General features: G+C 41.5%; 1 protein-coding gene across 1 annotated transcript in view; it reads left to right on the top strand.

Moving 5' to 3' along the window:
- The window catches only part of LOC6588931, a 119423-nt gene that overhangs the window by 61698 nt on the left and 31607 nt on the right, over nt 1–26118 (top strand). The window contains exon 3 of the mRNA XM_026989216.1: nt 25812–26072. Within this exon, the coding sequence (XP_026845017.1) occupies nt 25812–26072 (261 nt within the window). The remainder of the gene's footprint in view (nt 1–25811; nt 26073–26118) is intronic.

Here is a 26118-nt window from a genome sequence, read left to right as displayed (position 1 = left end):
AATTTTCAACAAGGCCGCTCTATGCAAAATACATGCCACACAATGGGAAACGCATATACAGGCCGCAGCGGCCTAGAGACAGACAAATCACCAGACGACAAGCGCAATAAATAAATGATCTATAAACAGGAATATATGTATGTACATATATGTATGTATTCATGTACTGCATATATCAGGGCCTAAGTGGCAGAGAAAATACAACAAGAATTATTATTACAAAATGCTGCTAATCGCGCGTTAAACAATTTCCTTGATTTATTCGTGCAACACTCGGAAAAGCATGCGGCTAATGGCCCAAAGCAAACGAAAAGCGGGCGAAAAGCGGCGGGCCTAAATGGGCGATTAGACCAGGGCTGTGATGGCATTTCAATTTTCAAGCAAATCGCATTTAAATTTCAAGAAAATTTAGGGGAAATATTTGAAATCTAGGGAAAGAAGAAATCTAAGAAAGAAATTAAAATTGTGAAAAATATAAAACTTTTTTTGAGGCAGTAAATATTTATATTCCACCAAAATGATCGATGTACAAACTGTATCTATAATCAGGGCCTGGGAAGGTGTTTTTTATCAATAATTTTTAAAAGTTTTAAGCATTTTCTAAGAAAAAGAATCAATTTTGCAGTGTTTTAAGGATTTTGTGAAGGAAAAATGTGTATTATTGGATGTATAATGCCAAAGGCTATAAAATACTGGGATATTGCAGCAGGAAAAAGACTATTTTAGTTTTCATTCGATGCTTCGTGGTACGGGCACTCGTGGCATTGGTACTTCATTCCTCTTTTGGGCTATACTTCGCCTCTGAACGATCCGAGAACCCACCAGTCTTTGGCGAAGCTTAAAAGTCGGTCCCAAGAAAGGAAAAACAAAGTAGAAGTTTGCAGATGGAGACGTTTCAGGCGATTCCTCTGCGGCTTCATCATCGCCTTCGTCTTCCTTGGCTTCCTTGAGGAGGTACATCCCGATGCGTGCCCAGAAGATGTGGATCGAAGCTGGAAACAGTTCTGGAAGTCACTTTATGGTGACTAGCTTCCAGACAGAAGCATTGCCGAACCCATAAAGTACATATATTCTTAATGAGCTTTAATAGTCGAGTCGATATAGTCTTGTCTGTCTGTCTTGAAGAGCGCTTAGATCTCAGAGATAATAAGAGCTAGAGCAAGCAGGAAAATCACACTGAATCAAGTTTGTTGCAAAAAATTTCCCTTACAGCCTCCACAAAGGGCGTGGCATCCACAATTCTAAAGATACGATTCAACGAAAGACGCAGAATCATAGAGAATGCCCATATCTAGCAGATTGCCGAATCTGGATCAGATTTCAGTAGTTACGCAAGGCCTTCCCCTCTCCTACTCCTCTCCCTCTCACACACTCAACCACATAGAACGCCTTTTCTTAAGTTCTAATTTTCCTGCATTTCCTATATTTCCTGCTAATTTTCCAACATTTCTGGGACTTTTCCCACATTTCTTAGATTTTTTGCCACTTTTTTGCCGGCAGGAGTTCAATTAAAGTTCTGCTAACATTTCGCTTTGCCTTAAAGCAGTGTTTCGCTTCTCCAGACAGAAGTGCTACCTTAACTAGCCATTAGTCTCAGGCAGCAGCAGCAGCCACTCTAAAACTCTGAACAGCAGAACAGCAGAATGGGGGAAAAAGCAAAGAATTTCCCAGTCAAGTTGTAGATTGTTAAAAGGCCAACCAGATTTGTTCTTGCTCTTCTTTTTTTTTAGCCCTTTTTCAGAGCCCCATACATTTAGTCATTGACAGGAGGAGGGCGGCCGGACAAAAGGCAATTGTGATCCTTAAAAGCGTGACCGGGCAGGCAGGACCAGCACCAGGATACGGTGTAAAAATCTGCACAACATTTCGTTTTTTTTTTTCTCGTTTTCAACGAAGGGTTTGCTTCTGTTTTGCATTGACATCGAAACAAAGGGCTAATTGGAATGTTAGACAAAAGAAAAAGGCCAGTGGAATCACATGGAACTAGTCTTTATATCAAAAACCATCCTTGGGGCTATCCTCTCGCTCTCCCTGTGCTTTTTCCGAGGAGGGTATGAAGGTTTTTGCAGGGCTAAAATGATCTTCCATCTACCAGGGTATCTCCAGCTGCGGCTCTCAAAAGTCACCTTTTCACTGGCATTTTTTGTATAAAAAAAGAACCAGAAACAGCAGCAGGCAGCAGGCAGAAAAAAAATAAAGAAAAAGATAAATTGTTTTTTAAATGAATTCAATAAAGCGTGCGCCACAACAAATACAGAAATATAGAAAACACAGGGCTACAAAACAGGATAACAAATAAAAAGAAGTGACTCTCTCTCTGGCTCTCTGTTTGGGGGACGGCTTATTTGCATTTCAATTTGCATAAGTGTAGGCAGGGATATTTCCATATATCCCTGATAGATGTCGCGGGCAACCATTCCGGGGCATGCATCCAATTGGAAACAACACACGTGTTGCCATTTCCACAAGGAGGCTCTGCTGAAAAGTCAGGCGCAGGCTGGCATTTGATCTATATATTTTGATGTATGTCTGTTGGCAAGGTAAAGGTTAAATGTTGACCTCCCCGCTTCAAAGCGGCGAATGGCAGCAGAGCAGAGAGCACAGCTGAGGGTAGAGCCAGCCATTCCCATTGATAACAACATGCTGCTTTTGCATAAATAGCTGAAAGTATTGCCATCCACATCCATCACAGAAATGTATTGTAGCAGAAGCCTTGGATTGCCAGAGGAGATGCTCGCGAGGCAGAGAATAGCATCGAAAGAGGCATCCCAAGAAAGCAGGGGGGTACCCACAGATGGTGACCCCAATCCCAGAAGGAAGAAGGCTTTGGATTGGTATGGGAGATACTCTCCAGGCAGAGGATAGCATCAAAAGAATCATCCCAATGGTGACCCCGATACCATGATAGAGGCATAAGGTTCTGAGAGGAGCTGCTTTTAAAAGACTTCTTTCCTACAAATTTATTCGAAATTCTTTCAATTTTAGTCGATTATCAAATCAATTCCCATAAGTACCGAAATATAAAGGCTTTGTCCTCTTAACTTTCATGGAATATGCACATCCATCACAGTAAGAAGGCTTTGAATAGTATAAGATATGCTCTCGAGGTAGAGAAAAGTATCAACAGAATCATCGAAAGCAGGAGAGCACCCATTGATGGAGCACCACAATCTCAGAAAGCTGAAGACTTTGAAAAGTAGAAGAGATGCTCTCGTGGTGGAGAAAAGTATCAAAAGAATCATCCCAATGGTAACACCGATTCCATGAAAGAGGAACAAGGTTTTGGGTGACCTCGATCGATCGCAAAACCTTTAAAGAAAGTTGCCTTTTAAAGACTGTTTTTCTTCTACAAATTGCATCGAAATACCTACAATTTTATTCGATTATCAAATCATTTCCCATAAGTTTACTTCAATATCCTTAAAATTTTCATGGATTGCAACAGAGACTTTTGAATGGTATTGGAGATGCTCTCGAGGTAGAAAGATGCTCTCCCAAGAAAACAGGACAGCACCCATCATTGAAGCACCACAATGCCATGACAGCAGCTCAATGTTTCTGGTGACCCCGATCAATCGCAAAACCTTGAAAGAAAGTTGCCTTTTAAAGACTGTTTTTCACCTAAAAATTCCATCAAAACTCCAGCAATTCGATTCGATTACCCAACCATAAATATAAACGCCATATCCTCTTAACTTTCGGGGAATCTCCTTGGCTTAGAGTAGCCCATATAACTGCCTCTTAAAGTCAGCAAAATCCAATAAAACTCGTAAAAAAAAAAGATCAAAAACTCGAAACCATTTAAGCCATTCCCCGCACCTACCCCACACCCCCCATGCCATTCCAGCTCCTCCCCTGGGACCTGCCATGGAAAAATTTGTTACGATAGGAAGAACCACAACAAAGAGGCCAAAAAACAGCGACCCCCCCTCCCACCAAATGGCCGCCCCCGTCGCAGCAAATCAAAATTAAAAATCGATAGACAACATGAGTTTCATATTAAATTTTCTTTTAACACAATTGAAAAATGCCTCTCCTGTGCGGATGCTTTTTGGCAGCTTTTTGCTTGGTTTTTGCCTGCTTTCTGCTCTATCTGCTCAGTGAAAAGCAAATTTTTTGATTGTTTCGCACACTCCAGCGGGTTCCTGGTCGAAATGTTTGTGGCACTTAAACAACACAAAATTCCAATATCATTCAGCAAACAGACCGAGCAGAGAGCAGACCTACAAAATGCGGGTGTGGGTGTGGGTGCGGGTTAGGCGGGGGGGATGACAGCACTCGAGGTTGTTAAGGTCATCAAAAATGACAAAACTCGGGCGGGGGAGTGGAAGAGCAGATAAGAGCAATGTATCGGACATTGGCCAGAGCTCGAATCCCATCCAACCAACCATCCATCATTCATTCATTCATTCATTGGTTCTTAGGCCTCGATACGTGATGGAACGTTGACATTTTGAAGGCTGATTGATTCCCCCAATAGAATCTCAAACAGAAATTAGCTGCTCAAGTGGTTTGGGTGTAAGAAGTGACTTTTGTAATTGGTTACATCGCCTTTACCAGAGAGAAAAGCATTATGAGTGGGTTTTTTTTTGTTGAGGATGTTCTTTTTATTTCAATTCAATACAAAATATGTCCAACGAAGCGTCACACCCACCTATAGGAACAGATAACACTGCTGTAGTCGAAGAAGCAACGATTAAGCCGAGTAATACTTACATTTCTCCCCAAAAGTAAGGCTTCTCCGCCGGTCCTAGAAACCCATAGTCCCCGAGCAGGATCTGGCATAAAAAGGAGACTCGACTGAGGCACTCGCACACACAGGACGGTAAGGACATCCTTTGCGTTGAACGCATTCACCTTGTTGGAGAGCGGGACCCATGGCGTGCGATGGGAACGGCTGCGCGGGAGTAGAACCAATGTCGACACTCTTCATCCACCCATTCGATGGAAATCAACAGCTTCCAGGAATTCCAGTGGCACATTATTCCGCCAATGGCTCCCTGGGTCTATCGAGGGGCTTTGTGATCCGTTGCCAACACAAACCAGGACTAGCGACGTGTTTTGAGACCACTACGACACTTCAAAAGCAAATCACACAAATTTTGGGTATAAAAAAATAAAAAATACATTTACAAAAGTCGGAAATTTCGTTGCTTTCACTCGAAACACAAACTAAAACTGAATAACGGATAGGGCACTGCCTTTAGAAATCTCTCTCAGTCGAAGCAAAGCCTACTAATACTCAGCCGGAAATCTGCCAATGGAGTACCGTGTGTGGGGCTTCCTTCGGCCCTTGGATAATGATTTCTCTTGCATTTCCTTTAATCTCCATATCGGGGGCCTTAAAGTGTAAGCCCAAAAATGACAACAACATTAAATACAAGGAGAAAAAGTGAATTTAAATTGAATTATTCATAAAGTTTTTGGGTTGAAAGATGGAGAGCGGCGAGCGGAGAGCGGAGGCGGCGCTGGCCAACTGCTTCCTGTGTGTCATGGCCATGGCTCCAGCTCCTGCTCCTGCTCTCCCTCTCTGCGGCCTTCTGCGGTTATTGCGGGCCAAGAACGGCGGCCGGAAGTACACGTTGACAAGTCGCACTTCGTACAGCGGACAACTTCCGGTGGCGGCTTTCGCCATTCGGTGGTTTGCCTCCTCGAAGGCGAAGCCCAGAACTTTATGAACTTCATATTACCGATCCGACGGGTGGTCGTCGGATACCTCTCTCTTCGCACCTCAGGAGGCAGAGCCCATGAACCCATGCCCCCCTGCATCGTTCCCCTCCCCTCTCCTCATACCCTGCATTCCTGCGTATTTTCTGGGAGGAGTAGGAGGAGGTCGAGGGTCAACCAACGCGCGGCTAACCAAAACCCAAAGGCAGCCAAAGGAGCGATGTCCCTAAGATTTCTGTTATTTCTGTTCTCAGGCTTTTGGTATCCTGTAATTTACGAGGGGTTGATCAGGGGTATATGGGGTACTCGCGGCAAGGGCTTTCTATCGAGTAAAAATATCCACAGAAAGGTGGCTTTTTATCCGCATCGATAGCTTTTAAATTTCGTTGTGATTGGACTCTGATTATGTACCCAATAAAAAACTGAAAAAAGCCTATAAAAAAATCCTGAAAAAAACCGAAACAATTCTGAAAAAAAAACTTGAAAAAAAAACCAAAAAAGCCTGTACAAAATCCAGTCCGCAAAGACCTGTACTAATGAAAGTTATGGGCATTACTCATCTTTCTATCAGATTTTCTTTGTCTATGCGGAAAAAACCAAAAAACCAAAGAAAAACCCTAATCTATTAATACAGATCTTAAGAGATGTTAATAATACATTTTCTATCAAGAAATGGCCCTTGGAATGGCACTATATCGAGCGATTTATAAAAATTCACAACGACTAGAAAATTTTGTAATGGGGAAAACAAGCTCTCTGGCATTCTATCGAGTCATCTATGGACTACCCCAAGGACTATACAACTTGTTTTAAGATTCTCCGAACCGATAAGGAAGTCTTTTCTGTGTATATGTGTTGTTGTTGGCTTCCGGAGACCGACTTATGTAGCTGCCCAAGGCAATGAAAAACCAAAGACGAAAGCCTTGTAGGCAGAGCCTTCCCGAGTTTCCTCTGTAAAAGGTATCTGTTTAGTCGTAATACCCATTTATAACATATCAGAATGTTATGTCCCATGCATGTGTGTGTGTGTGCGTGTGTGTGTGTGTCTGTGTGTGTTTGTGCGGTTACATATGCCCGTGTATACATGTGTCTGCGGGCTTAAGCCAACTTTAAATTACGCTTAGCGACTGAAATTAATTTACGCAACGCCACCAGCAGTAGAACAACAATACCCAAGGCCCCCGCCCAGCGGCAAGTGGCAAGAACCACACTCGCATACACGCACACACACGCACCAGCGGTCGCTGCTGGTTATGTGCCACATGGCGCGGCACTAAGCCTTTTGTGTGTTTGCGGGCTGGGTGGCTGCTTTGGGGCGCTTAGGGGGCTTGGTCGTGTATGTCCATTGCATTTGGTGGCCAAATCTGTAAAATCTGTACAGATCTCTGTGGGCCGTAGGTCGTAGGTCGCAGGTCATAAAGTCATTTAATGCGTGCCACCAAATGGGTTTTGCTGTTTTGATTTTTAAACGTTTCTGATTGATTTTTAGTTGAAATGTGAACGGTGAACGGATATTGGGGTTGGTTGAAGGAAAATTTTGGGCCGCTCTTCGAGGGAATGAAATGAGAGCTGCCTGCAAGGTGGATATCTGGATAGGCCACTCCTTAAATATCTTGGATTTCATTGGGAATGGGGGGAACTATCTTTTAGCCTTTGAGCAGTGTTTCTATGGATAGGGAACCCCTTTGGGAGATCTTTTCGTGTGTAAATCGTGTAAATCTTTCACCCATTTTCCTTGTGTTCAAAGCAATTAAAACATTAGAAATACTTGTATTCCCTTTCTTCAAATTTCTCCAAGACCTTCCCGCCATACCACTGGCTGGTCTTTTCCCCAAATGTTTCCTCCTGCACATTACGCATACGCCCCGCAGTGCATTTGTGTTTTGTGGCTGGGGATTTTTCGTGGAAGCGTGGCATGAAAATGTCGCGCGCGCACTTCTCGGGGGTGGGGTAGGGGGGGAGGGAAAAGTTGATGTTGCTAAATTTGTTGTTTATTATTTGGCTGGCTGTTATTGTTGGCTGTCGAGACTGTCGCCAAAGGCGGTGGCAGTGGCATCCTTTGGGTTCCCACATCCTTCCGGATGTTCCCTCCACTCGACTCCACTCTCCCCTCCTCTGCTCTCGTTTTTGGAGAATGTTTCAACGTAAGTGATTTGGAAACACCTGCTTTACATGTTGCAAGGTAGACGAAAGACACTTCTCCGCTTTCTTCCTTTCTTCCTTCTTCCTTCTTCCCTCTTCCTTTTGTGTCGACATTTATTAAGCTCGTTGTTGCTCTTGTTGTCGCTGATGTTTGCTTTTCTGTGTGTTTTGTGGCTGCCGTAATACAGTTTAGATGGTGAGCGACAACTCCCCGAAGGGAAGCCATTAACAGCCTTTTTGGTGGGCACCAAGAAAAAAAGAAAAGAAGAAAAGGAAGCCCCTGTGCCACCGAAGACATGTCTTGTCTGCATCTTCCTCCATAAACTTGGTCGTCCTTCCGTCCAACGTCCTTGCCGCCCTGGCAACTAACATAAATTTTATGTAATAATTTTTCTAATCAGAAAATGAATATGCGGCGACGCATTTTCAGGCTCAATTTTTGTTTAAAAATACCCTTCTGGAGGGTATTGTGATTTTTTTGTGAGATGAAAAAAAAACACGAATCTTTAAAATCTTAAAATAAAATTTAAATAAAATATAAAAAATGGATAGGACAAAATAAAAAAAAAAGAATTAATAAACCAAAATAGGTAAAATATATAAACTAATTAATTTAAAAAAAAAAACACAAAAGAATTTTAAATAAAAAGAGAAAAATAAATTAAATATAATAACAAAACAAAAAAATATAAACAAAAATACTTTAAATTTACAATAAAAAATAATTTAAAAAAAAAAATAAAATTTTCAATAAAAATATAAATAAAAACATACAAATTAAATTACAAAAATTAAAATAAAGAAACAAACGAAAAAAATTAAAATAAAATTGTTAATAATATATGATTAAATTATGCCAAGAATATATATAAATATATTAATTTTTTAATGACATGTGACAGGGACTCTAAATAATAATACTTCTTTTATAGGCTCCTAGAGCTAGCAGGAATTAAAAAGCAATACAATAAAACTGTTGAAGGAATTTTGTAGGCAGTACGGACAGAACCGACTCATAAAAACCTCTGAAAAAAAAACTATATTTGCCACAAAAATATCAAACAATATTACATATACTAAAAACTCGTATAATCACATACCAAGCCATCAAAGCTATACCCTCCATAAGCAATTTCATTCATTCAACGACTCTTTTTCTATAGAAATATTATCATAATCTCTATGTATTCTAGGTTTTAAAATATTTCAATCTCTTCAAGTGCATCTGAAGCTTCGTTGCGCTCAAAGTCTAGAATTTTCTTCTTGTTAAATATATTTTTAAATGCCGCAAAATGGCGTTCGTGCCTCAACTTTGTTGCTGGTTGCTGCTACGCTGCCGCTGCCGCCGCCGCTTCTTTTTGCTGTTTGTCATTCGCCGTTAAAATCAATTTACGACAAAATAAACACACGCACTGTCCTGAAATGCCAGGAAGGGACTGTCCCCCACCGACTGCCTCTCCCTCCCTCTCTCGATCCCTCCCTCTGTCTCTTCAGGACCTGCTCCCGGTTCTATCATACAGCTGTGCTGTTCTTCTGTTTGCATTGCTGCTGCCGTTGTTTGTTTGTTTCCTGTTTGGCGCTGCTGCTGCTGTCACAAGCACCAGGAGCAGCACCAGTGCCACCAGAAAACCCGCGTAGCTCTCTCGGAATGGATGAGGAATCACTACCAAAAAGTCTGGCGATGTCACCTTTAATGTAGAAATATTTTTTTCCCACTTCCTCGCTCGCTGCTGTCGCTGTTTGTTGTTTGACAGACAATGAAGATTGTTTCGGGGGGGCGGAGGCGGGGCAAAAAGCTTATCGAAAATTGGCTTAAGGATGTGCGTGTGCGTGTGTTTGGGGCCTACAAAAATTTAATGGGCCGCTGACCTAACGCTCCCCGGTTATACCCGGTTCCGGGATTTTTTAATGTCCAGGCAAGAAAAATTTTAAGTCCTGCGGAAAAGCATAGTTTATGGCCAAAGTTTATGAGGGGTGAAGCTCATTAAGTGCGAGAATATCACAGAGTAACATCTCCATAGAGCTGGCAGGAAGGATAACCGACTGGCAGGGGAGTGTCCTGTGTGTGTGTCCCTCATTAAAATGCTGCAGGGATTTAGGATTTTAGCAAAGGCAGAGAGATAGATGCCTGGTTACAAATTACACAGATTGAAAAGTCCATTAAATTTTAAAGAAAAATTCCATGAAATGTTGAGGAAATTTAAGGATATTTATTTTAAGAATTTATCTGGGGATTTGAGGAGGGAAAGATATAGTTTTTTTGGAAATTAACAAAGCACATACAAATCATGAATTAGGGATCTAGAAATTTAGTTCTGAAGTGCAGTTTTTTTTATTCAAATTTAAACCGAAATTCCACTAAATACTAAAAAATGTAATGATATTTATTTTAAAAATTTATTTTCGGAGTTAAGGCAGGAAAAAATGATTTTTTGGATTTTTTTTTTTTAATTAACAGAGCAAAAAAAATTACGAATTAAGCATTTAAAAATGCAGAATTTAAATGCAGAGATTTTTATCCAAATTTAAGCTGAAATTTCATTAAATATTAAGGAAATTGAAGGATATTTATCTTGAGAATTTTTTCGGGGATTTAAGGAAGAAAAAAATAGTTTATTGGGAATTATTATAATAAATTAAAATTCAGAATTTAGGATCTAAAAATTTAGTTCTTAAGTGCAGCGATTTTGTATGTAACTTTAAACTGAAATTCCATTAAATATTAAAGAAATTTAGGGAAAATTATTTAAAAAATATATTTGGGGGTCAGGAAAGATATTGCTTTTTAGGAATTTATGAAGAACATTCACAAATTAAGGATTTGGAAATTTAATTCTCAAATTCAGAGATTTTTTATGCAAATTTAAACTGAAATCCGCTTTGATTAAGAAATCCCCCAATAATAAAAGCAAACTTCATCTGACACCAAATTAACAAGGAACCCCCGCACCCCGTCCACCATTTGCCCGAAGAATAAAAATTAAAATTTGATGGAAAACAGACCAGAGCCTGAGCTTGGGGTTCGTGAACCCGCCACAGAATCTGCCACCGAATACCGCAGACTCGTCTCATACCTTTTTCTGGTTTTTTGTGCCCCAGACAGCTTAAGTCGTAACGTAATTTTCGAGGGAATATTTGAGCTTTTTGCGCTGCCGCAGCAATTAAAAATTCAACGCGAAAAATCAACAAGGGGGAAAAGTCTGTTAACATTTATCCGAAGACAGGTAGCCGATAGCCGATAGCCGGTAACCGGTAACCTGTTACCAATCAGTGGATTTTCAACCCGGGGATCAAATGGGGCTGCTGCTCGCAGGACCTTCCTCGAGGGCTCCTTCCGATGCTGCTCCTCTGGGGCTCTGAGTTGATGAGCATGCCGTGCCGCAGGTGTGCAAAAATGTTGAGAAGTTCTCCCCGTATCGGGTGGTGGGGAGGGACGGGCGGTGTATCTGTCGGAACTCCTCATCAACAAAATAACAATGAATGCGGTGTTGGGGTCGGCTTAGCCTTGAGGGTTCTCTGGCGGCAGCAGCTGTTGCCCCTGGCAACCCATGGGGCCCCCTGGCAGCGGCAGGCGTGGGCCCACAGACATTATTGCTCCCGCGAGGCCCCCCGAAACAGAAAGAAATACATAGTTTCCCCCCCCCCCACCCGAAAATCCCACACCAAAACATAGTCTATGGGCCTGCTTGTGCCAAGGGTTAAGGGGATGACAACGCTTGTCGATGATGGCTATAATGGGGCATGGGGCATGGGCATGGGGCACGAGGCACGGGGCATGGGTATGACGATGATGATGATGATTAGAAGGAACGGCCTCCAAGGAGGCCTTGCAGCAGTTGGTGGCTCCTTGGCCATTGCCTTAATTACGTGGAGATAAGAAACGCAAATATAAATATAGCAACGCCTCAGAGTTTCGTTTTGTTTCGTTTTGGTCGTGCAATACAGTGGATATTCGTGGTGAAAAATACTATAGGAAAACTGAAATACATTAATAGAAATTAGGTTGTAGGGTTGGATAAGTAGATCCCATCCTCAAACTTAAAATTTCTAATACTCTCGTACCTCCAAAATATTTTTAAAAATTTCTTAGGAAAATAATAATAATTTTTACTTAGAATTCACAGGTTATAAGGCCATAAGTATTGTATGGGGTTTTGTAGGTTTTTTTTTAGTCGTATCAAAAGTGCAGATTTTTTAAAACATTTTTAATATTTCCTAAAAATTTATTTTTGTATGACCATTTTTTTATACTTTATTTCTTTAGTGGCATTAATTCTTTACAAAATAAGCTACAGATCATTCAAATTCTCCAATTATTTTTAAAAATATATAGTATTTTTCAGAAATTCCATACTTTATGGAACTTTACACTTTTTATCTAAATATTTCCAGGAATGCAATACTTTCTGGGGCAGAGATACGATGAAATTTTCTCTTAGTTTTTGGCAAAAAAAACAGAAATTTTTTAAGAAAATCAATAGTCTATGGAGGGCTTTTATTCCTTTCAAGGTTCTCGATCTTTCTGAAGGGACTTTACACCAAAGAGGAATAGAGATAGAGAGAGAAAGAGAGAGAGAGAGACCTTTGCCAAAGATACTATGTTGTATTTTACTGGCACCAAAAGAGTCTTCCCTTTTTCCTTCGACTAAAATTCTCTAGTTCCTAATGAGCGTCTTCTAGAGACATTCACACAGCTGTCCCTCCAAGCCAAGCTCCACTGTAATCACCACTAAACGAGAGAGAGGGAGACACACACAGAGAGTAGGCCATTGAAAGAGAGAGAGGGAGAGAGAGAGCGAGAGTAAGCCACTGAAGAGGGGCAGAGTGCAGAGCATTGGGCGTTTGTTCTTTTGGGAGGTGGGTGGGGCGGATGATGGGTGGGACACAACTCAAAGTGGAAGTTGGAGCGCAACAGCTGCGCTCACTAAACGCTCCGGCATAAACATAAAAAGTCTATGAAACTGTCATAAAGCAGGCAATAGAACTCAACGACCAACGAGGGGGATCTCCTCCTGCCCGCCACGCCCCCAACGGGTGGCCTTGTCAGTGGCCTAAAACTCATTTGTAAGGCGTTGCGTCGTTGCCTCGGTAAAAAAAAAGAAAGCACAGAGCGGAAAGTGAGAGGGAAAATCGGCAGCAAAAGAAATTAGACATTCGGCTACTGGCAGCAGCAGAGTTTTTGGTTTTTGGGCCATTAGCTTGGGGGCCGAGCGACCGACCGAAAGTCGGAACTGAAAGTGGGCTTTAAAATTCCCAGAAAGAAGGTAGAGGCACTCCACCAAAAAATTTACCAAAAAATGTGTATTTTTCTGGTCGACAAAAGTCAAAAATTATCTAACAACATCGAGGGAGCCCCTGGCGGGGGCTAAGGACTTGGAACGAAGGAGCTTAGCCATTTCATTTTTAGCCCTCTGTTGTGTGGGGGTCTGTGTGTGTGTTACGAAAAGATTATGCGCTTATAATGGGTCCGGTCCGCAAGTTTTTGGACCAAAAGCAAATCTCTACAAAATTGGCTTTTGAGCGCACATAAAACGTGTAAAGCGAAGAGGCGGCTTGCTCCTGCTGCAGGACCCCCCAAAGAGAGTGAGCATTACACTGTCAAGCGGGATTGGGGTAGATAGGATATGAGGTCTAGGCCAAACAAAACCCCACACACACACACACACACACAACCGACTCCTCTTTTGGCAACTGTAAACAAAAGGCCCATAAATTAAACCAAAAACGAAGCGAAATATACTCCATATTCTGTGGGGGGGTCGGGGGGAAGCCCCACATGTGTGGAGATCGTGGGTTGGAGGAGGGGTTGGGTGTAGGGATTGCTCGGCTCTCGCTTGCGTCGTAAAAAGCAACATAATGAAACATTATAGAAATCATAAAAATCAACATCATATTTATGCATAAAAACAACAAAACATCTGACGACAGGCAGACAAAAGCCAAAAATTGCTGCAGCAAAAAGCAAAATATGCAAAATAAAAAACAGGAGAAAAAGAAAGAAAGAGACAGCAGGAAGCATAAAACAAGAGAGAACATTGTTGAGCATGGTTGAACATGCTTGAAGAGAACTCTTTTCGGCGTGCAACGACGAGCGAATGCTCTCTCGGGGGAAGGGCGATTGAAGGAATGAAAGATTGACACCGTTTTAGGTTGATAAAGTTCTGCCCTCAACGAAGAACCACGACCACGAGCGAGCAGCGCTTCGTAAACAGAACGAGCGAGAGCAATGCTTCGTAGACAGAACGAGAAGGCAATGCTTCGACGTCTGCCCGCCGACAGATCAGCCGAGTGCAGAAACCAAAGCTAGATGCAAAAACAACTTCTGCAATCTCCGTCTCTCTCTTCACCCCTTCGGCTTGGACAAAAGCAACAACACTTTCGCTTCCACTTTTGTAGCGGGCTTGCCAGGCACTCAATTCTGCCATTCTGCCTCTGTATTAGTAGGCTTTGCTTCGACTGTTTTCTCTCTGAGAGATTTCTAAAGGCAGTGCCCTATCCGTTATTCAGTTTTAGTTTGTGTTTCGTGGCGATTCAAGTGAAGGGAACAAAATTTCCGAATTTTGTAAATATATTTTTTATTTTTTTATACCCAAAATTTGTGTGATTTGCTTTTGGAATGTCGTAGTGGTCTCCAAAGCCCTCGCTAGTCCTGCTTTGTGTTGGCAACGGATCACAAAGTCCCTCGATAGACCCAGGGAGCCATTGGCGGAATGATGTGCCATTGGAATTCCTGGAAGCTATTGATTTCCATCGAATGGGTGGATGAAGAGTGTCGACATTGGTTCTACTCCCGCGCCGCCGATCCCATCGCACGCCATGGGTACCGCTCTCCAGCAAGGTGAATGCGTTGAACTCAAAGGATGTCCTTAGCGTCCTGTGTGTGCGAGTGTCTCTGTGCACACTCCGATGGGAAAAGGGTTGTCCCTTCTTTGAGGGGGAACCAATGAAAGAGGAGCAGTCGACCAAGTCGATCGCTAGTTTGATGGAAAATACTACTAGGGGATTATGGGTTTCTAGGACCGGCGGAGGAGCCCTATTTTTGTGGAAGATTGTAAGTATTACTGGAAGAAGGAGTATCCTATAAAAGTAGTATTTGTTCCAGTTTTCCCCTACTTTATATAGAAATTCTATCTATAGAAAACAAACCTCTCCCCATTCACCATATAACCCGGTCGAAAAAAGTGCCCCAAAAATTATGCCAAGTAATGCAAAGTGTCCCCCACAACACATACTCGTGCACGCACAAAAGATCTCTGTGTCTGTGTGTGTGTGTTTTTGGGGCATGTTCCCCACACTCCACTCTCATGGCCATGCATGTGTATGGTCGTAAATAAGCTGCGCGGTAGAATATTAACAGGAGTTCAAGGATAGCAGAAATCCCCCACCGCCACCCCCAATGGGGGAGGGAGGATGGCAAAGAGTGGAAGACCAACGCGAGAGACCCATAAATTATGTAGGTTCTCACTTTCGTTCTGGCTGCAATTTCCTTCTAGGCCTTGTCCATGCCACAAATTATAACAAAAGGAAGGAAGAAGGCTTTCCCCCTCCCCTCGGGGGCCGCCAAAAGTACTTTCCCTTTGTTTGTGGATGGGTTTCCATTGCTGACCAGACGCGCCGACTGTGTGTCGTATTAACATATTTATTTTTCACAGTCATTTTGACACAGCAGAAAAGCTAGAGCCAGTGCCAAGGATTGCGGCACTGTGGGTGGGGCATGCCACTGCTGCAACGTCTGCTGCTTTTTTATTGGGTATCGCCAAAGACAAGGACATTTGTTTGGTGCACGATTTTTGTGGGATCTCGCCAGAAAAGAGCGCTCAAAAGTCAGTTTGGAGCCATGGGGCAGCCGAAGAGTGGGATTCGAAACTATCGTTGGAATACCCTTTCCAGAGCTGATTTCTAGAGCTTATATCGGAGATCTCCCTCCCCCCACTCTGCCCAAAATCCCAACAATAAACCAAAAGAGATTTAACACTTCAACATTTCAGTGCCCTGTGAGCCACGAACATGCATATATCATTCCACATAGACTTGGATACCTTTTGGCACCACAAAAAAAAAAAAAACATATTTCAAAAAAAATGCCAAGCCGCAAGCACAGTTGCAGCTGCTGCTGCACCGAAAAAAAAGGGGGAAACCACCCAAAAATTGCGCTTATCCTGGAGCCAACCCCCACTCACCTCCACCCACTCCCCACTCTGCAGCTGTCAGTGGTTTGACTTTTGCTTAACGCTGGTGCCCCCTGCAGCGGCGCCTCCCTCCCCCCAAGTTATGATTTATGCACATTGCTCTCTGTGAAATCTATTGAGAAATCAGTGACAGTCGAGAGAGGGAGAGAGAGAGAGAGCCCTCATTCTGCAGGAAGCTGGACAGCAGCAGATGGCAGCTGCTTGTGCGATTCTCTCGTGGACATACGATGATGCATGGCCCAGCCATTTCTTTCCTCCTTTTCTCCCTCTCCTGGCCACTGCTTTAATATTGTCAATATGAAGAGTCATTGCGGCTTTTAAGCATGTCCCTCTCTCTCGTTTTCCTCTTTTTGCCATGAATAAACATGGCTTCCACTTCCAGCTCCCCGCTCCAGCCTCCCCCCAAAATAAAGAACGAAGAAAAACGCAAACAAACAAAGAAAATAAACCAAAGAATTTTCCAGTAGAAGAACAAAACAAATGCAATCTCACTTAGGCACTCAACAGGCTTATGGGCCCCCCCTCCCTCGGCCGCCCCGCCACACACAATTGCAATGGGAATTCCACCCACCCCAGCGCTTCCCCTCTTTGGCATCCATTTGTCATGTAATTGACTTTGATTCGGGATGCCTGGTGCGCCTGAATACGGGAGCAAAATTCTGCAAAATTTTCTCAGGATTAATTCCGGTCCGCCAGAGAGGGACAAACACTGACGGAAGAGACGGAAGACAGGGGCGATTAGGAGCAGCTCATCCAATTGTGGCCATAAGGAAATGGACGTTTGGTTTGAGGCGTGGTAATATTTATATGGGATTATGTTCTATTTCGGGACTCGGACTAGGGAAGTGTTTTTAAAATTATTTTAAAGGACTTTTATTCAATTGAATTTAAGAATCTGCCCGCATTTCCATTAGTGACTCATAAATAAATAATATTTATTAGCCATGTGCTCGATCGATGGAATTATGTTTGATATTATAGAAACTATTAAATAAAAAATTAATTATCGATTTTTATTATTGCCATTTTTGCACTGAAATCAGAAATAAGTCATTTTTTAATGTGTAGAAGAACAAATTATTTTATTTTTTTTTAATTATATATTTTAATTTTTACAAAAACCATTTAATTTTTTATAAGTTCTTTTAATAAAATTGAAATTAAAAATGATTTTTAAAGAGATCTTTACTGAAATTTTCAAAATATATTTTGATTTAATTTTTTTTTCTTTTTTTATAATATTATATGGTATATAATATAATATATTTAATAATTTTAATATATTTGATTTTGTATTATTTAAAATAATTATATATTTATAAATATATTTATATTATATTTATATATTTATATAATATATAAATTATACAAATTGAAAGAAGGAATTAAAAAAAATGTATTATAAATTAAAATAAAATTTAAAAAAAAAAAATGTATAATTTAAGTTTTTCCTGCTACCTTATGAACCCTTTATGGAGCATGGTAATGCAGGGGAACTGCTAAGATGTAAGATACCTTAGATACTTTTACATCACCCGTAATATTGCAAATATTTCACCAAAAGTCTTTTGAAAAGACGTAGTCCCCCCGCTCTCAAGGGAAATGTTTTAAATATTAAACGCTTTGAAATCCCTGTGGCCCTGTCTTTCAAATGCATATTCAAATATTCATTTCGATTCATGCAAATTGGTTTTCCTTCAGTCATAAATAGTCGTGGGGCACAGTTTTGGGAGAGGACTAAGGAAAGGAATATTGGAATATTGGGGCCACAATTTCGCTGGGGCGAAGGGGCGCTGGAAGGCAAAACTTTCAAGAGGTACAAGGCCCCCTGATTGCAGGCCCCTAATCAATTCTGCAAACATGACACCCAACAAAAAAGGTGGAAACCTTTAAGAAATTGCCTGAAATATGGGTGGCGGGGGGGAGGCGGTGCCATTATCAGCCATAACTTTGACCTTCGAGAGGGTGTGGGGGGGGGGGGTGCTTTTGGGGGACCTTTCACGTTTCCCTTATCAACACCTGGTGACAGTGACACTAAAACCTTTGCCAAGGATCCAAGGATAATGTTCATATGTGTATGGGTGTGTGTGTGTGTGTGTGTGTGTGTGCGTGTACCGATAGGTTAGTGCTGCTACCGTTTTCTACCGGCTGTCGCTGTCTCCCTTTGGATGACTGCCTTGACCTGTCATATCGCTGTCATTTGCACACATTTACCGTTAACGTTAAAGAGCGAACACACAAAGGGAGCGAGCGAGCGAAGGAGACGGAGAGACTGTGTGGCAACTGTAGCCAAGGCGACAACAAACATCACATAAGGTAAATAGTTTAGCTGGCAAGGCCACACTGGCGCACACTCCACTCCTTCGTGCTCCTCGTGCACCTCCTCTGTAGTGTGTGTGCCGCTGCTGCCTGTCAGAGCATTGCATTGAATTTGAAAAGCACAAAGACGAAAGCCCTGGGTCCTCCTGGCGCTGCTGCTGCTGCTGCTGCTGCAGGATGAGTTCCCAATCCGTGCTCTGTCGCTTGGACAGCAGATAAAGTCAACACACACATCCATCCATAGACACACTCTCTCTCCCCATCCCCCAAAAAGAGTGTGGAGTGTGGTGGAGGCGGACAGCATTAAATTGCCAATAAGAGTTGTGCGGAGCGGTATAGGTAGGTGGACCTGACAGCCCTGGCTCGTTAAAGCCGCGGCCATCAGGAGCTGCCGAAGGGATAGCGGACGCCAAGCCATTTATAGAAATTTTGCACAAGAGCACTGCAAACACTGGACACGACATGAAGCAGTCAGCAGTCGCTCATAACAGCAGAATCAGTAGAAGACTTAAGTAGATACATACATGTTTATATACTGGTAGTTTTTCTAGTATCAGTTTCCTAATATGTTTTAGTATTTTTCTAATCATTTTGTCTACTTTATAGTATTTCATGGTTTTATTCTAGTACGTAGTATTGATACTTTTTCTAATTTCAGTCTAGTACTATCCTAAGATGTTTTAAGAACTACTTTAGTATTTTCTGGTATTTTTTGAAGTATCTTATTGTTTATCTTTTGGTATTTTTCTAATCTATTAATAATCTGTCTGGAGTATTTGTACGGTATATTTCCCGACTTTTTCTGGTATTTTAAAGTATTTTTCTTGATTAGTCACTTATTTTTATACATTTTTTTTTGCTTATTTGTACAGTATTTTTTGATATTTTTTTTAATCTTGAAGAGTGGTATTTTTCTGGTATTTATTTTATTGATTTCTAGTATTAGCCTGATACTTTCTGATCTTTTTTAATATTTTTCTGTTATGGTATTATTCTAGTATTTGCTTCATATTATACTAGTATTTTTCCAGATTTCTTCCAGTAATTTTCTGATATTTTTATTGATTTTATTGATTGGGTATTTCTCTTAAATACGACATCCCCCAAGAACTATTATAGGAAACATATCCATGCAGACTAAGACCTAGGTCTATCATCAAAAGTAGAAACGGCTGGATCTACACGAACACAGCATACCCTTGTGCCGCACAAAATACCGTATACAAAACAGGCACAAAGCGGGTAGTGGATGTTAGTCCAATGAGCTTGCACCATTCAGCATTCCCATGCGCATCTCCTCTCACATTTAGCATGAATGTCGCCCTTGCATAACAAATGTTAGCAACATGTTTCAATAATGAGGCGGCAGGCCATCCCACTGTGCTCTAATCCCCTCTAGCTGCCACTGATGAGCTGTTTCTGCTGCTGTCGTTGCATGATGCCTGATGCCTGATGCGGCTTGCCTCCGGGCTGCACGATTGAGACATGCTCTTGTGCGTTGCATGCAACCAAGGGGTCCAGCAGTGGCGCCTGGACAGACCCTGGGGGCTGGACAACCCTTTTGGAATTGGTTGGACAACGTTTGAGCTTTGGAGTTGAACCGGGACCAAATTAATCGTTTCCACTGTGCGGTTACCAGCAGCAGCACGCCCCTCCCCTATCCACTCCGCCATCTCTGGACCATGCCACACAGAGAGCAGAGCAGAGCAGAGCGGTGCGGAGCGGTCCGTCGAGTGTATGCGCCGCCTCATTTGTTATGGCCATTTGCATAAATAAGTCACTGGCACTGCCATTCGGGAACTGCCACGAATGGGGGGGCATTCGGGGGAGTCACTCAGTTGACGGAGATTGTGTGAATAACTTGATGAACGCCACGCCCCCACCCCACCTAGGGTGGCACGCGTGTTACGAAAGCAGATTTGGGGGCAGTGCAAATAGACTTCACTGTTGTTTGTTGTTTTTCAAAATATTTACAAATCTCAGTGTTTTATAGTGCTTCAAAAGAGTTCATTCCAAAACTTCTGTTGATGCTACTTTCTATCTTAAAACTTCTGCGGGAAATAAACCTCTATTAATCTTAAGATACTTTTTCTCCTATATTTTGTCCCTTCCTTTCACAGGATTTTACTTAAATGTACGTATAAGTACTAATGCCATGTGATTACACACGTTTTCTTGCCTTTTCCGCTATTTTTTGTATAGTATTTTATTGGTATAGTTCTGGTATTATTTCCAGAATTTGGGCAACATTTTTTGGAATTTTTTCTGGTGTTGGTTTGGTATGGTATAGTATCACGAAGAAGGTCTACATAAAGATTTCTTGGTGATATTTTATTCTTTGGTATTTTGCTAGTAACTTCTGATATTTCTAGTATTTTTATTCAATTGTTTCTATTTTTCTTTTCAAGTTTATCTTGAATTAATTGTTAATTTTTTGGGTAATAATTTTTCTACTTTTTGGTCTAATATTTTTCTGGCATTATTCCCTAAATTTCAGTACATTTAATCTAGTATATTTGGTATTTAACCTAGTTTTTTCTAGTATTTTTGGTATATCTAGTATATTTTTGTGGTATTTTCTGGTATTTTTGGTATTTTCTAGTATTTTTCCCTAGAACTTGAAAATGTACCTATAGGATGCACATTATCAGAATACTTTTAAATCTTAGCTCTCTAAGTAGAAACCGCTGTGAAAACCCCACCATAGACAGTATACCCATGCAGAACTTTCCATTTCTCTGAACTTATTTTAATTGCCTCCAGTGCACATGTCTTAAGTATCTTTACTCTCCCGCTTAGAGCTATTATACTTCGCTGGAGAACGTAGGAACTTCGTAAATCTTTAAAACACTTAGCTGCACTGCATTTCTCTTGAGTATCTTTCGAGCTTTGCCTTCCAGCTTAGTCCTGTTCTTAGTGCAGTTCTAATCCGAGTTGCAGCACTCATTAAAGATTCTTTTTAACTAATAATACCTGGTAGTCGCTCCCCTCCCCCCCAACAGCGCTCTGTAAATACTGCCCTTCATTGTCTGCCCGGGAGAAAGTAAAAGTTTAAACAGAAACAAAGGGTGCAAAAGAGTGAGCAATACGCACACAATATTTAATGGTCCGAACAGTAGCGAACGTCCTTGCCAGACCCCCCTACATATATCCTTTTCTTCCCCTTCGGAATGGCACCCCTGCCGACGCACACACATTCGACACCCTTGCTCTTTCACTTTCCCTCTCTTTGGGAGCTTCAGGGATGCGTGACAATATGCCGTTTAATTATACGTCAGGACCTTTCCCTCGTCCTTGCTTCATTCATTCTTCCTGACGCCGCTGCTGTTCTTGTGATATCGCACACACATTTTAAAAGTCAATTATCCGCACATAACGCACATCGTTTCAGGAGGGTTCTCGCTCGTGCAGTCCTTGCCACGCGTCAAATTTGGCGCGTTTACATTTTTTTTTTTTGTCGTTCAGCTTCCCTCATTTTCTTTGCAACTTTCTTCGCCGCCAAAGAGAAAGAAAGAAGGCGAAGAAAAGTTTATTACTTTCATGAGACGATGACGACGAGGACGACGACGAAGACGACTCCTTGGCATGCGAATCGATGGCAGGAGAGAGGGATGTCTCGGTAAATTGAATTACATGAGACATGAGACGCGGGTAACCAACGACGAGAGCCATAAGACTTCGATACTAAACCGATAATAGCATAATCAGCCACCACCACGGCGGTGTCTTTCCCCCGGAATCAGGCCCCCGCCATCATACTTCTTCCAACTATAGAGCTTTCTTGGAGGAAAAGTGAGCTTTAGTTACCGTTAACAAGCCAAGTGGCCTGCTCAATTGCCTCGGGTTTTCCTCCTCCCCGCTGCCCCTACCCCTCCCCCACCCATTGATAGTGGCAGCATCCAGGGAAGTTTCCAAGTTCAGACGACTCCTGGTCGTCATCGGTGGCCATCTGCTACACTGCTCTGCAAGGTTGGGGTATGAAATTTATGGAAAAAGTTCGAGTTTTATTTAAAGTATGAAAAAACTAGGAAAATCAATCAACAAAATGGTTTCCATCATCTTCTTATCATCTACTTTCCTTGAACATGTAGGTCAGTGTAATTGTTCAATACATTCTGTGAAGGACTCTCTCAAGCCCCCACACACACACACACACACTGGGCGCTTGTTGCAACTCATTGAGGCAGGAGGCATTCTCATGTAATTGGCTACAATTTGCATAACAATTCTGCGACTGTTTTGCATAAGTCCTGCGACTACGACGACGACTACGACGACGATGCAACATAATAACCCAAAAAGAGGAAGAACAAGAACCAGAAGATGGGGCAGTATATGAGGCATAAAATGGAGGTGGAGCACAGTGGCAGTGGCAGCATCAGGCAGCGGCAGCGACAGCGACAGCGCCACTTATATACACATTAGAAATTCCCTCTTTTCGACTGAGGGACGACTGAGGCCCATAGCAGAGGCAATTATGTGCTTCGCTTGAGCTGCACTCCACTCTCAAAACACACACACACCCACACCCACACATTCCTTGCGACTCCATCCCCCCCGGTACTCAACTTCCTCCCCCCCGCACCAAACTCTTAAGGATCTCCCCCCCCACTCACTCCACACTCTTAGGGATCCTTTCAAGACAGCAGCCGCCTCGTAAAAGTCGCTGCCGGAAATGCAATGGCAAAAGCAGTGGCAGTGGCCCGAGCAAAAAAATAAAAAAAATACCAGTAGGAGTGACCATTACGACTGTCTGGATACCCTATGCTGGGAAGTTTTTCTTAGAAACCCTTTAAAAAATAACGTAGAATGGAGTTCAAAGGCTGTAAAAGAAAGCTTTGATCTATCTAGTATTTTGATATTTATTTTTCCTGTATTTTGTTTCATTTTTCGTAGGTTATTTAGTATATTTTTTTTATATTTTCTGGTATATTCTTGTATTCTTTCTAGTATTACTCTGTTGTTTTTAATAGCATTTCAAGGCATTTTCTTGCTAGTATTTTTTAATATTTTCTGGTATTTTTTGTACATTGTTTTCTGAAATATTCATGGTATTTAATTTATGGCTTTGCTCGCTTAAGTATGCTTTTTAGAATTTTTGGTATGTTTTGGTATTTTTTAGTCTTTTCTGGTATTTTTTAGTATTTTCTGGTATTTCCCAAGAATTTTCCTGGTATTGCTTTCTGTCTTGTCACACGCCTTCTTTTTCTATTGTCTTTTGGTATTTTTCTAGTATTTTCTGGTATTTTTGTATTATTTTCTGGTATTTCTCCAGTATTTTTCTGGTACTGCTCTCTGTCTCGTCAAACCCTTTCTTAGCAATCATCACACCCCAAAAAAAGGGTTACCCCGCATAGGAGCCCAAAAATAAATCTCAGGCAAAAAATCTCTACAAAATGCAACCGTTTCCTCTCCACTTCCTCTCCACTCCTATCCTCGTAGGCACCCAAATTTTCTCCCACACACATTCCTCGCGGAAAGTTATCAAAATTGAAAATTTCTCTCATTTTATTTCCACCAAAAAAAAAAATCGAAAACTTTGCATCTCGTTTGCTTCGCGTTTCGCGTGCAGAACAGAACTGAAGAACTTTATAGGATCCACTTTAATAATGTCGAGTGCTCCTGCCGCTCTCCTCCGCTCTCCTCCTCACTCTTTCTTCATCTGGAATGCCATCTGCAGTTCGAGCAAAAATCTCATCATAAGAAATTAAAACTTAAATACAAAAGCCAGAGCCTAGATGCGGAAATGTTGATGAAGAATATCCTTAGAAGAGGAGGCCAAAGCTGAGGCCGAGTCTGGGGCTGGCTTTTATGCAACAGTTGATTGAGTTTTTCCATTTGGTTTTTCTTTTTTGCCAAAGTCAATCCTCAATCCTCCGTCCATTCCCCCCGTCCCATCATCAAGGTAGCACCCGTCCAACGTCCATGTTAAATTAATAAAAATGTAATGCCCAGGCCGGCGTCCAACCGAAATTGAGCTAATAAATTTACAAAAATGAGTTCGACGCTTAATTTGCCATGAGCATTTTTCATTTTATTTCACGCCGGGCACGAGCCCTGGTCCAAAGGCTCTTAAGCCCCCACCAAAATGAAATCGAGGGAAAAGCCCAAACACACACAGCAACAACACAACGACACAACAAAAGGAAAAGCTCGGAAAACAGAAGGAGAATGAAAATGAACAACAAGAGGAGCAAAGGCAATGCCAGAGATGAAGCTCAAGTGGGGACGGTACGGTCGGAGGTCGGCGGACGGAGGGCAGAGGACGGACCCATTGAGAGGCAGTGGGAAAAGCTACTTAACGAAAACCAGTGAACACAAATTTATTTCACATTCTCTGGAGATGTGGACTAAAGAATGCTCTTCTATCGTGGGAGAAGTTGGAAAGTTGGGAGAGCTTTAGTTTTGGGAGAGTAGAAAAAGTAAAAGTCTCAATAGAATGGATTATTTTATCAACTTTTCCCCTTAGCATTGTCTATAGTTTAAAAGAAAAGTTCTCTAAGCCTTTCATAAAGTAATACAGTTTGACTATTGTTTAGAGATTTAAAGATTTCAAGCCGTGCGATGGCAGCTTTCAAATGTTTTCTCAAATAAATAAAAACAAAAAATTATTACAAATATTCGTCAGTAAACTTTCCTTTTCGTAGTGGTTTTGTTCTGGTATGTATTTTCTTATATTTTTGTAGTATTTTCCGGTATTTTCTGGTATTTTTTTAAAAGAATTTGTATAAAAACACTATAAATATGTATGTCTAGTAATTTCTGGTATTGTGTAGTATTTTTCTAATTATTTTATAATGGTATTTTTTGGTATTTTCTAGTATTTTTTCAAAAAATCTTCGAATTTAAATTCCTTTCCAATATTTTTATAGAAATAATGCAGCTATTTATTTCTGGTATTTTTTAGAATTTTCTGGTAATTTTTAGCATTTCCCTAGGGTCTTTTAATGGTATTTCAAGTATTTTTTAGGTATTTTATCTATTTCTAATGAAAATGAATGCTAGATGCTCCTGACAAATACCACAAATCAGTATTCCCATCCTTCAAGGAACAAAACCAAATAAAAACTACTGACGAAAATAAAGATACCGCATCTATTCTGAATTGTGCAATATATTTGTCTTGAAACTGAAAAGTCCTAAGCATTTTGTATCCTCAAATGGGCTGTCTTTAAAAAATGTAACTCCCTTTCATACCCTAAACGACCATCCGAGCATTAACTCAACAAAAATACGCATATAAATGATAAATAAATATAGGAATATGCATGTACAATGTGGATGGTACATATGTTTACATATATGTAGATTCTTGTATTGTAAATCAACAGAAAGATGTGCGCCCTGCCAGCAGTTAATTTGCATAAAGTACAGAATATTTTCCCCTGTCTCTGACCAACGTACTTAACCGAAGCCCTCTTTACCCTCATTTTCCTTGGAATATTCCGCATACTTTTCGTGGAAATAATATAATTCTTCTGCGTCTCTTTGCAGCTTGGACTTTCGACCGGGTCGCGGCATTTACGATCTGCAAATAAAGAATACCTCCTACAATCGCGACAATGGACGCTTCGAGTGCCGCATTAAGGCCAAAGGTACCGGGGCGGATGTGCACCAGGAGTTCTACAATTTGACGGTGCTGACGGCTCCGCATCCGCCGATGGTCACGCCGGGCAACATTGCGGTGGCCACCGAGGAGAAGCCTTTGGAGCTCACCTGCAGCAGCATTGGCGGCTCACCGGATCCCATGATAACGTAAGCGGTCCACGTGGCCAAGGGCCAAGGGCCAAAAGAAAAATTT

This window comes from Drosophila persimilis, unplaced genomic scaffold, assembly GCF_003286085.1.
Source record: "Drosophila persimilis strain 14011-0111.01,24,50 unplaced genomic scaffold, DperRS2 tig00000191-arrow-pilon, whole genome shotgun sequence".
Taxonomy (NCBI): domain Eukaryota; kingdom Metazoa; phylum Arthropoda; class Insecta; order Diptera; family Drosophilidae; genus Drosophila; species Drosophila persimilis.
Note: the sequence above shows the minus strand (reverse complement) of the source record. Positions and strands in the feature narration are given on the sequence as shown.